At 42.1% G+C, this 13,179-nt stretch overlaps 1 protein-coding gene and 1 long non-coding RNA gene across 2 annotated transcripts in view; both read right to left on the reverse strand.

Annotated features, from left to right (window-relative positions):
* Positions 1-322: 322 nt before the first annotated feature.
* The window catches only part of LOC147251977 (uncharacterized), a 109,353-nt gene continuing 96,496 nt past the window's right edge, over positions 323-13,179 (reverse strand). Inside the window, exon 3 of the long non-coding RNA XR_015118820.1 lies at positions 323-885. This is a non-coding gene — a long non-coding RNA (uncharacterized LOC147251977). The remainder of the gene's footprint in view (positions 886-13,179) is intronic.
* rprma (reprimo, TP53 dependent G2 arrest mediator candidate a) lies at positions 11,980-12,983 on the reverse strand. The gene has a single exon (XM_086221192.1). The coding sequence runs from the start codon at positions 12,737-12,739 to the stop codon at positions 12,431-12,433; it is 309 nt and encodes a 102-aa protein (XP_086077318.1). The 5' UTR covers positions 12,740-12,983; the 3' UTR covers positions 11,980-12,430.

The raw sequence follows: 13,179 nt of genomic DNA on the forward strand, positions 1-13,179 counted from the left end.
AGTTTAGCTGTGTGGTTTACAATGAGGACGGAAGCCGATTATCGTGGTGATTTCTCACATCTTGCACTCCACACTCAGTTTTTTTTTTTTTTTTTTACCATAATCACTGACATCATTTTCTATGAATCCAAATGTAATTATTTTTGGGCGTCCCCTTCTGTGATTGCAGCCTTAGCCATACGTCTCTAGCCTTTGCATGGCCAGAGAGCTTGTTGGGTTAGTGCACATGGAAACCACAACACCCAATCATGCATCAAGAACAAAATGCGTTTGGTATCTAAAAAAAAAAAAAAAAAAAAAAAAGAATACACGTAACAGACTCAAGTTCTCTTAAGTCATTTGTCTTCAGTATGAGTCACAGTCATAAATAGCAAGCCAAAGTAAAGACTTTCATTATGATTTCCTCTGCTAATCATATCTCAAGAACTTGATTGGACTGACTGGTACTTTAGACATCTAATAAGCGCTACTGAAAATCTAAATGTGTGTATGTGAATACTGATTGAATAGGTTATATCATATTCACAGAGCAAGGGTGTCATTATCGGCATCTACACTGATGTGAGGCGACTGAAAGGGTAATAATAATTCTCTCTGAAAATTACACCTTGAGTAACCCACAGAGAGAAGCTTCATGGGACTATTTGTGAACCTGAGGTGATGCAAACCGACACAATCATGCAGGCGGGAGTTTATTGGCCATGTGACGCTGCTGACCTTTCATTTGTACGAATAAGCGGTGAGGACAACAGAACAGCAGAGGTCTTTTAGAAAGCCGCTCCTGGAGTGTGGCGATCTGGATGCTGATCCTTTGTGACAGCGGCTGGGTTGTAAGGTGTGGCTCCGCTAGGCTGGGTTGTCATTTCATGCACCTGTGATGCTGACCTGTATAGCATATAAGAACACGAGAGAGAAGGTGTCAAATGCACGCACACACACACACACACACAGTGATAACGCTGTGAAGATGGCAGATCCACTGAAACTGAACCACAGCTAAAACTGAAAATAAAGAACCCTCAGAGGCAGATGTTATCCATGTGATTGTTAATAAAACCCTTCATTACTTTTTATTATTTTGGTAACTGTGAAGTAATAACACCTGTAAATGTAAGGTCTGGGAATACATTCTGTAAATAAAGGCTCATTTCGGTTCTCACACGTTTAGCTTAGTAGTGACATTGTCATCGTGTTCAGTAGCTGTAAAGTCTCGCAGCCTGCAAGGTGGAAGATTTTGACACTGAGTGATTGAGACTCTCTCTATGCTCAGATAACGTCATTCGCACGGAGTGTAATTTTATAAGTCATCTCCTTTTCTGACTCATTTGCTCAAACTTTTTTCTCCGTCTAATCTTTTATCTGTCTTTCTGTCGCGCTCATCGCCACTGCTTTATGATCGATCTGCTCTGTCAATGTAGTGGCTTATCTTTGCCCACCAAGTCTGTCCCGTCTTTCATAAAATATGATACTTTTATTTGAGGAGTCAAACATGGCAGTCTCTGTCACGAAGACAGAATTGTCTTTAGGAAAGTATGACAGTTGCTGCACGGCCTTTGGAACTTTTTTCTTTTTTTTTTTTATTGTTCTACCCAGAAATAGTTTCACCTGGGGATGAAATATGTGTCAGCCAAATGACTCACAGAGTCTGATAATGTAACAACTTTCCAATTTTACAATTGATCAAATGACTCGCGGGTAATTAAGATGAAAGTTGCAGCTAACAAATGGGACAGTTGTTGATGTGTGGCGTAATTGTAACAACTGTCGCATTTGTTACACATCTCAAAAAATGGCATAAAATAAACCTTTTTCCTGACAAATAAACAAAATCTTAGTCTCATGTCTTATGTCCATTCTATACCAATATCATCAGACTACATAATCCTGGGGACATGAGAACATAAAAAAGATGAGTTGAAATAGATAGTTAGAAGCCGATGGAAAAAAGGTGAGTAGTCAGCTGAAATGATTGTGAAATTAAAGGCCTGTGAAATGGAAGTTACTGTTTCATGACTATTTGTATCAGAATATTTATGTGCATCCAGTAGAAACATGAAGGGACTTATAGCAGATACTGACAGCTGTTTATAGCAGATGATAGGAGTGAATCTGCCTAATGCCCTCTGCATGATGGAACACGCATGCCAAAGACTTACACTTTCCAAACCCGCTACCTGTAGTTTGCGCTCTGCCAAAGAGTGTTCATTTGTGCCCAGGGGATAAATTGAAATTATTTTTTCTCCGAATGCCACTTGCCTTGCTTGACAGATGCCGACATGGTGAGATCACATCGTTGATTAAGTAGAGAAGCATGCAGTTGTTGTTGTTGTGACAACTGTAGTCCACCTCCCCTGCTAGAGTGCACTCACCGACGTGACACTGAGATATAAGACTCTGGATTCTTCAGTATACAGTTTAACAGTTCAAAAGATATTGAAGTTATTATTTCTTATGGCACGATCTCTGATCCATCCATCCATCCATTTTCTATACCACTTATCCGTCAAGGGTTGTTGGAGCCTATCCCAGCTGACATTAGGCAAGAGGCGGGGTTCACCCAGGACGGGTCACCAGTCCATCACAGGGCCATCAGGTGCAATTAGGGATTCAGGGATTCAGTATCTTGCTCAAGGATACTTGGACATGGTCACCGGGGGAAGAAAAGATTGAACCAGCGGTTGCTATACGGCCACTCTACCTCTGAGCCATGCCGCCTGTGCGTTCGCTGTTTTGTTTTTTTATTTGTGATTGTTAGTGCTCAGCGTAAGGATTTTGGCGCTTTGGTTGCATCAGTGGAGGAAGTCAGTGTTGTGACCGTAAAACATCTGCCGACAGCGCCGGGCGATAATGGAGCCTGGCCTGAGGGAGGAAGAGCTTCCAGCACCGTGAGAAGCAATTTAAGGAAGCTCAATAAGTCATGACCCTGTCTACGTTTTATCATACAGCACTCAGGCTTACTTTCATGAGCTGTGACAGAACCAGGAGGTGCACCATTAAGCATGAATTCCCAAGGTATATCATCAGATCTGAAAAACAGGACACTTTCTCCGGACGGCAAATCAGATCAAACTTTGTATTTGTACTTGATAGTATCCTTTTTGAAATCCCTGCTCCCACATGATCATGGAAATCCTCTATAACCTCCACCGGACTCTCCCTTTCAGCCAGGTGTAACAACATCGCAAATATTTTGATTCACACTGTGACTGAACCATGAAAAAACGACGTCATCAAGCATTAATCAGTGACTTAAGTATAGCTGTGATGAGAGGACTGTCTTGGAAGACAGAGGTAGTGGTAAAGGATGGCTTAGCCAAAGGTGGTTCATTACTGGTACAGTGACTGAGCGTAGCTGACAGCTGGGGCATGGGAGTGCGCCACATAGGCAGGCAGGAAACTGCTCCTTGGCAGGCAGGTCCAAACTGTCACCGCTGATTTCTACAGTCAGGTCTGAAGAGGACGCTTCTCATCAGTGTATCTTTGCTCAGCCAACAGTGGAGGAAAAGAATTTTCAACTGTTAGAAATATGATCATTTGAATCATTTGTGGCCTTGGCTCAATCGGTTTTTGGGGATATTGATGACCAAAAAAATGCTGAGATATTCTTTGGTATCTACTAAAATGGATCTTAAAAGCATCTGCTGCTTAGTGTTGGTGCATCAGTCCCACCTATCTCTTTTGGTGGTTAAGCAATGATACATTCAATGAGCTAATTGTTCTATGTCAATCAGAAGAGGAGACTCAAGACACCAGGTGATGATGAGGGTAATAATGATGTTGTGTAGAAGTCTGCAGATCTTTTCATGTTGAGAGACACTGTCTGTCAGAGTGATTTGATTAAGAATACAGGTTAACAGAGTTCCCAGAACCAGTCACGAAAAAATGTGTTGGAGCAAACTTTAATGAGATGAAAAGGGCTAGCGAGACTTTGGGGTCCTACTGATGTTGTCTCTAAAATGTTAACATCCATGGCATGTGTTCAAACAGCTTGAAATTGGAGAAATCCCTGTCCGAGCGTGTCCCATTTCTTATCTAAATTCATATGGCTTAATGACACTAAACTGGCAACGTGGTTGCACTGCTGGAAATTACTGTTGTCAGAATACAGAAAAGCATTAAGCAACCTTATCGTTACCGACAAAACAACACAGAGATGAAATGAAGCTCAGGAGCTTGATATTTTAACTGATTTCTGTCTGTTACAGTACAGAGTATAAGGAACCTCAGAGGAATATTTCAGATATATTGCAGTAAGGTTGTATAAGGTTATTATCAGTGTAGATCTTATATTCAGTCGATTCAGGTCAGCGCGTCCTGCGTGCAGAGAACTGAGAGCTGTGACAGCTCTGTATCTCAGCATTGTACTGCTTTCAACAGCAGGTCGTACCTGTATTCCTACACACACCTCACACCACAGATCAGTGTGTGTAATACAGCGTGTAAATGGTATGCAGAGGAAAAAGCTAAGTTCTACATGTGAAATGTAGATTCAAAAGAAAGGGCTTTCTGATTGGAAAAGTAAAATGGTGAATTTGTTAAAAATGCAGCGTAGATATAAAAGGATATTGTCATTTTTGGATGGGTGTTTATTTGCAAGGTGGTGCAGTGGTTACCTCTGTTGCCTCACAGCGAGCAGGTTCTCTGTGTGGGTTCTCTCCGGGTACTCCAGCTTCCTCCCACAGTCCAAAGACATCAAGAGGGGACGAGGCTGATTGATACTCTAAATTGACCGTAGGTGTGACTGTGAGTGTGGTTGTCTGTCTCTATGTGTTGGCCCTGCGATGGACTGGTGACCAGTCCAGGGGCAACCCTGCCTCTCACCTGAAGGCTGCTAGGATAGCCCCACCCCCCACGCGACCCATAACAGGAGAAGCAGTAGATAATGGATGGATGGGTGTTTATTTGGGGGGATGAAATACCTTTGCTGGGGCCCCCATCTTCAGCAGTACAATACTAAACTACTGAGCAACCAGCTCTCTGCACAGAAGACGCACTGACCCAGGTAAGACCCTCATGATACATTCCAGCCTCATACACCCCAACCTCAATAAATCCAAACTGTCCTTTTCAGCAATAAACATACTTCAACATGGGGCTTTATGAGCTACACGAAAATAAGCAACATGACAAAACACATTTTACCTCATTAAACTATTGTTTGCCATCACAATCTCCAAATGAGAAGGGCCCAAATTCACAATGTGCCAAGCTTGGAGCAATTGCATTTAATTTCTTCGCAAATGGCTCCATGTTGTGTGACGTCAAAGCTTTTTCTCAGCACTCTCTGGTATTTCAAGCTCTGAAGGGATCCTGTGTATTCTCCCACTTCCCAGTTTCTCACGGATGCATAATTAGTCTTTTACATTTTTCTGGTGACCGTTGTTGGCATCGTTGTATAGCCTGCAAATGCAACCATAGAATTGAATGAGCATAATTTTGTTGCAGAGATGCTTGAAAAATGGGAATGGCAGCAATCAAAAATGAGCCCTGCTTTAAACAGCAAACAGACACAGGTCATGAGCTGGTGCAGATTTATATTACAGAGCTCGCTGTAAGGAATTGTATGCCTCAAACCTGCGCTGCATTATTGATGGCTACAGCTGACAGACTGCTACACATTTAAAAATCTGATGTGTAAGTCAAAGTAGATTAAGAGGATGACAGTTAATGGTGTCTTTAGTCAGGCTCAGAGGAATTAAACGAAATGAGTGTGCTTTAAAGAGTGTGCTTTTCTTGAGGTCAACTTAAGCTCTGTAAAACATCGTGGATGAAACCTTCAGGAGATTTTACTGAGATAAAAATGTCCAAGAAGCCTATTAAACCTCCACTATGATATCACTCAAAGAGCAACATTCTGACATTCTTCAGTAAAGAGTTTAATATCCCTTGAGTAAAGTTTATCCTGCAAAAACACAAAAAAGACACTTGCAACTCTATCTGTGCTTTGAGTGCTTTCTTGAGGGGGTTATTACCTGGGTGGTAATGGCGTGTGGAGAAACCTTCCACTGAAAGCAAACTCATAGTTCACTTGCAGACACAAGGCTGTTGTCTCTGAGAGGGAACTGTTGCTGCCACAGAGCTGCATGATTAGAGGGTCAATAAAGCCTGAAACATGCTCACGCAAGAATTGAAATGGATTTCAGGGTCAATATCGCATCATCGCGGCTATTATTTTTAAAGCCTCGAACACTCACTTCACATTTGTATGACTGAAATGAATAATGAGTCGGTCATGCTGGTCATCTGTAATGATCCTGACTTTGTGTCACTTGTGTAAGGACATAAACAGGAAATATCAACAGGACATTATCTGTTTTCATATGCTGTTCTTTCTCATTAAAAGTTCTTTTGCTTCTTGAACTAAATTAGCAATGAACTAATATGACAAGGGAGTTCATCTACATCCTATCTTTCTGTTCTTTCTAGGTGCTTTTAAATCAGGCAGACAAGGGAACTAGTTTATGAATTATTGGAGTGTTTATGCAAAAAGGGGGTAGTTCCTCCAGCTGCACTTAAAATGAAAATGTTCATGTCATGAAGATTTTATTTTTTGAGACTTTATGTCCTATACATGCCCATATTCAGGTCTGCATCTCCAGTATGGCTTCACCTGAGCTCTGCTCCCCCAAACCACATTTTCATCACCTAATGCAAATAGAGCAGGGGTTAGGGTGAATTGGCAGTGTATAATTGGGGCGAAAAATAAGGGGAACTAGTAAAGAACATATTTCAAAAACAAATTTTAAGAGAAAGAGAGCTACACCTATACTCATAGAAACCACTGTAAAGGAACATTAAAGAACTCAAGTTATTTTGCTAACCGGTAAAAGCCTACTGGGAAGACGAGGCCAACAAACCCTTCATCAGGAAGTGTAATAGTGTAGAAAGGGTCTGTTACACCATGGATCTCATCATGGTAGTCATGGATAAAAGGGCCAAGTGATATTGCTCTCCTCCTCAGAGCCTTGCCTCTGTGGAATTGCAGGACTGATTACATATCGTAATGGTATCTAATGGCATGCAGCCCTTTAAACCATGATGATGGGATTAGAGGCACAACAACGACCATGTGCATAAAAATGCCAAGTCTGGCGACCGCGACATCTGTCAATCAGCACGCTAACACTGAATAAGTCAGCGAGGACATAGATGTTTGCCCAGATAGAACAGGTGGGTAAGCCCTGCCGCAGCAATCCCTGTGAGGGGGCGGTGGCTGAGGATAAGGCTCCTGTGGAGTTCACCCGTACACCCCACAGAGGCTCCACCACTCCTGCACTGCAGGCTTGTGTGTGGGCATCACATTGCCAGGGACACTGGCAGTGTTGTGACAGCGGGAGCACCCTCTGCAATACACATACAGCCAATGTGTCTTTCTCATGTTTGCTGCGCATAAAACATACAGAGGCAGAGCGCACTAAGCAGAGTGGATGGGATTCGTCCTCTAAAACCACTCAAAGGAAATAATACAAGAGGTTCAGATTTAGGTGTGATAGGCACTAGACACGTGTGTTACACTGCAACAATGACATGGAGGAACAGGAGACATGGAACAATACTTAGATGAACACAGTTCAATATATATTAGAGTTTCAGGTCATCACATACCATGAGCAGTAAAGCAGAGGGGGGTTGTAAATGACAATATTGTGGTATGTAGCCAATGGCTCACCAGCTCAGTGTCTGGACAGCAGAAATGCTCCTTTAAAGTGACCAGCGTGGCACCATCTGCTGTTAATAACAGTGGCAAGTTCACTGCCTTTTTTCTGTCCTCTCTTGGAGGGCTTCTCAATGATTAATTGCTTTTTACTCCATCATATTCACCATACTATCTTGTATATTTCTTCCCCTGGTGACAAAGTGTCCTTGAGCAATATACTGAACCCTTAATTGCTCCTGATGAGCTGGCTGACTCTTTGTATGGCAGCCTGTGTGAGTGACACAACACTGTAGAGCACTTTGAGTGTCATAAAGGCAGACAATGCTGTATAAAATTAAGTCCATTTAAAAACAATTAAATAAAAACTAAAAGTAACACAGGGAAGAACAGACACAATGAGAAGAATAAATGATCAAAGCTAGTGCAGAGCATTACATCATATTAAGCTAGAAATTGTTTGTTCTGAAAATGTTTCCTTTAACATCCTTAGAACTCTTGGCTAACATCAGCTAATATTGTTGGCTAATGCTAGCAAATGTAAACTGCTATAGCCAACTTCATTTTATTTTGGCAGGGGGCACAAATTAAATAATTGTCACACAACCCTGCAAAGTGACTCATTTCACTTTCACAATATTTATTCATTCATTCATTCATTATTCACATTTGAGATAGCAGAGGGCTAACTGGAAGAAGCTGTCTTGGCTATAGCCGACTTTCAAGTTACTGTTGCTGCTGTTAAATGAAGGATAAATTGTTTTAAGTGTTACATAACTCCTGTAATATTATTTGTTTCACTATCAGAAGTTGATCTATTTGGTGTGACAATTGGAGTGTAGAACAGCTGCAAGATAAAGTTGTTTTTAATTCACATTCAAGTAAGAAGAGGGCTAACTGCAAATTCCCCTGTCAGCTAGCGCAAGACGCTGGTACTTAGCCCATTGAGCATTTTGGAATGCCTCCATAAACTTGAACTCCATGCTTTGTAAAATACAGAGAGGTTGACCTGGCTGCAATGACTTAAATAAGCATTTTGTGAACTCGCCTTGCAAGGACTTGAATGGAAGCGATTTTCAGTTATATGAGAACTTGCTACACTCTAGTTTTAAGCGAAAGTAAAATGATGAAAACAGGTTTGCAGGGATGATTTAAGTAAAGGTAAGGAATTTTATTGCCTTGTTTCCTCAGGTAAGCCATTCCGAAATGTTTGAGGCCCAGCAGCATCATCCCTGTCACAACTTATCTGCAGCCTTGACCGGAAAACAGCTAGCAGGGTCTTATCTGAGGATTTCACCCCACAGGCTGGTGAGTAATACCAGCCATTAAGGTCTGGGCAGGTGTCATGCTGTGACTTTTACCAGATCTATTTTTACTGAATTGATAGGAACACAGTAGTTTACTCTGAGGACCATATGCATACACACACACACACACACACAAACACACACACACGCACGCACACACACACACACACACACACACACACAAACACACACACACACATGCACACACACACATATGCACAAAGATACTGAGTTCACATTCATTAAACCCAGTTTGCATATGGATTTGTACACAGCTTGACATGTAGAGTACCTCCGCCACATGATGTTGTCAATAACTTGTTTCGAACTGCATAAGCATTGATGTGCCACATTTGACAGCCTGTCTTCATGTTTTAATAATCTATTGTGACACCTTTAAAAGCGTAGTTCCCACAGGGGTCAATGATCTTACTGTTCCCTGACCTATTGCTGAATATTTGCTTTACATAAAATTGCTGAAGAGGAAAGCTGAAAATAAAACCACCACAATTTATAAAATGATACATGCCAACAGAAGGTAAGCAACGGGACGGAGGGAGAATGAGGAGTATGTAGAGGAGATGATTGTGGCTGCCTTGCTACTATTTGGAGCTTTCGGTTACTATCCAGTTCATCGACTGGACCTCTACGTGCCAGCCAATCACACGAGAGTAGGCTGGGACGTGAACCCTCTTTTAGCCCACAATCAACACCCTGCAGATGCTGTGACTGTGCAGCACGGTAGTGCACATGGATATACAGTAGATAGAAATCAAACTTGAAGTGATGCATTTCTGACCCGCGCTGCTATGCTGGTGTTATCACACGTTTTATAACCAGGGGTTCTTATAAGAGGAAGAGCATGTGTTTTTTTTTTTTTTTTACTTCCAGCACTTTCTGGCCTATAGGGAAGAAATGTGAGAACATGGTGCAATACAAGAAACGAGCAGGTCTGTGGTTTCAGTAAAAGTCATTCCTAAATATCAGGGGAGGAGTTGCTCATATAAGCTCTGCAGAGGACCAGTTTGTTGACAGCAGTAACGCCAGGGGTATAAATGACTGTCTGCAGTTGCTATCTCTTAAATCTCCCCGAGCATTGGCGAGACAAGTGTGTGAAATCTTAGAGCTTGCCGTTCTAACTCAACCCTAAAAAAAGCAGAAAAAGGCAGTTTCCGTCCTCACACACAACGTATCACAGGTTCTCCTATAACCTGAATAAATATACGGCACCTCAGGGTGAACTAACAATGGATCAGCTGCAGACGGAAGATTGTTCTCTGCTGGATATCAAACTGCCACAACATTTTCCTGCGAGCTATTCTCCCTAATGAGAACAATCGGACCACAGAGAAACACAAGGTGTGACGTATAACTCTGTTGAATTGTCTTTGAATTTTTCCATTCTCAGCATCACACTCATGGTATGTGGGGAAATATGTTTCATTTCGGAATATCTGCTTTTCTATTTTTACCACGGAGCCCTGGAGTGTAGGGAGTAAAGTTAGGGCATTGAGGAAAAAAATGCAGGTGTTTGGAGGCCATGAGATATAAGTTTTTCTTTCAATTCAGTTATTTTGAAGTCGTTAGATATTCTTTGTTCCTTCAGTTTAGTTCATTTGAGGCCACAGGATTGAACTTTTTCCTTCCAGATCGGTAATTTTGAGCTCACAAAATATGACTTGTTCCCCAAATTTTGTTACTTTGAGCCGCAAGATATAATTTATCCCCTTGATATAATTACTTAGAGGCAACAAGGAGTTCAAGATATATTACATATATATATTATATTGAGGGGACAAGTTATATCTCATGGCCTCAACATATTTTTTGTACTCTTTATGGTCCCTCCAGTGCTCCATGTACAACATCCATAAACCCAGTTAATATTCTAGATTATGTAGATATGAGATTCTCTTAAACACTTAGTGACAAAGTGCAAATACATCCATGTGATTTCTTTAAAGAATAACTTAAAGCTCTCAGTCTTGTTTTAATGCAAATATCAAGAGCCGTTCTAAAAGTTTCTTAGAGGATTTTTACAAGTCAATGTAGAATGTGGTTCATTATAATCTCAGGAATGAACAGTTTGTGATTAGGTGTCGTCTGGAGATGCGACTGATCCAGCACTGCTAGAACATGCAATCAGTGCAGTATGTGATGAACGCTACCAAGGTCCATGTTTCAGTTCGGACGGCACCACAGAGGTGTTTCCTCAACAGCCTCAATTTCCAATGCTGCATTCAGTTTTATTGCACCCGCAAATTATTTTTCATTTAAAAAAAGGGAGGACATCTCACAAAATAATGCAAGTGAGAGCAGGATTATTAACTACGTCCTCAAAAATCGTTGTCAATATTGTTTGACGCTACAGAAGACTGGTGTTCTGTTGTCATTAATTCAATTTTTAATTATTCACCCCTTTTTTATGCGGACCCATAATTGATTCCTTTGCTTCTGGTTTCTATTATATCATGCAAGGATGTGGTGTTTCACGCCCACGCCTACAGAAAGGAAGAAATTTAACAAGTTGCTTGTGATGGATGAATATTTACAATGTGCAATACACTCCTCCTTATCAAAGTTGAGGACACACTGTACAGCCTGGTGTCTCCGGCTGCAGCCCCACAAACACCACCCAGCAGAATCAGGACAGAAACTGAGGTGAAGGACGTTTTCGAGAAACCCCGGAGGATGTGGCGCAGAGGTGGTGTGAGCAATCAGGCAGCATATCGCCCTGGGGCTTTATCCTCCCTGGGTTGACAAGACAAGTCATTTCTGTAGCTGCTGGTTTCACCCTGGGGAGACGGCATCCAGGTGAGCCGAGAGCAGGGTACAACAGATGTTTTGAGGGACGGACGGAGAGAGGATGGATTAGAATTCAACCCGTTCTTACACTCTGGTTCTTATGAATATTTTAAACGCAAAATGCACAGTAGATGTTCCTGCTTTAAAAGGCTATTGTAGTTTTAATTTTTTTCCCCTAGGAAATATTCATGGTACAAAATAAACCTTAATGAGGAAGGGGGGAAAAAAAAAATTTTAATTACAGAATGAATTTATTCCAATTAATGGGATACAAAGCATGGTGGGTTTTCTTCACCGTCCACGCACACACACATACACTTATCAAGAGAAATACACTGATTGCATATTGTATGCAAAAACACATACAACACACAGTACATTGCTTTAGCAATATAAGAAGGGTACTGTCATTGTGCAGCTTTGCCACCAACTTGACAAAGGATGCTGCTTGACAACTACTAAAATTACAACAGTGCGTGAGTGAAGAAACAGAGAGGCTTAAAACGCACTATACCTCTTGAAGAGTCTTAAAAAAGACGCATGAAATAAGGTGTGAACCTCAGTTAGCAGCAGAGTTCATCCCTCTTTTCCCCCTTAAATTAACAGATGCTGCTCTTTTCTTTGTCTCCCCAACTCTCTCCATCCCACCGACGGTCCTAATCACTCAGTAGGCTCCAACAATAACCGCCTCCGCTTCTTTTGACGGTCTTCTATCCGTGACTAAAAAGTTTATCATTCCCTCTGACTTTATGAGGAGGTTGCAACCCAAGAAAAATATGCCAAACACCACCGTGAGAGATAGAACGCACATGACGGCTATCTGGACCACCCTCATGATGAAGAGGCTCCTCTCATCCGGAGCGGCGGCCACGAAGCCGTTATCAGTCACCACGGAGGAAAAGTTGCAACAGAGCATCTCCTCGGTCTTGTTGAACAGTCCGCCGTCCGTCTGGTTGAAACCGGTGTTATTCATGTCCACTTTTACCAAAGAAAAAAAAAAAACTTCACCAGAGATGCGGAACGCAGAGGGAGAGGAGGAGCGCCTGACTTGATCCCAGAGAGATGCTCATCCAAAGTAGAGATGATGTTGATGATGGTGGTGGTGGTGGTGGTGAGGACGGGGAGGTGAGTTGAAGAAGTTCCGTCAGCTTAGACCGCGCTCCTCTGGAGTTGCCTTGGCATCGCATTACTGGGGATCTCATGTGTTCTGTAGCCGGTTTCAGAGCAGAATGAACCCAGCGAGCCGCGGGGTGAGAGCTAGACTCTCCTTGCCTGCTGTGGCGCGTTCAAACGGTGGGACAACACAGCAAGAGCGCCACCACACGACCTGACGCACGCATGACACGCACGCATGGATGTACTGCGTGTGTTCGTGCCTACAATAGCTTGCTGGGGTTATGTGTGTCCCTATAG

This window comes from Aulostomus chinensis, chromosome 12 (genome assembly GCF_037954235.1).
Source record: "Aulostomus chinensis isolate RoL2024-O1b breed Wild chromosome 12, RoL_Achi_v1.0, whole genome shotgun sequence".
NCBI classification, from domain to species: Eukaryota; Metazoa; Chordata; class Actinopteri; order Syngnathiformes; family Aulostomidae; genus Aulostomus; species Aulostomus chinensis.

Coding starts and splice junctions, on each gene's coding strand:
- rprma (XM_086221192.1), bottom strand. CDS start 12,739: ATGAATAACACCGGTTTCAACCAGACGGACGGCGGACTGTTCAACAAG.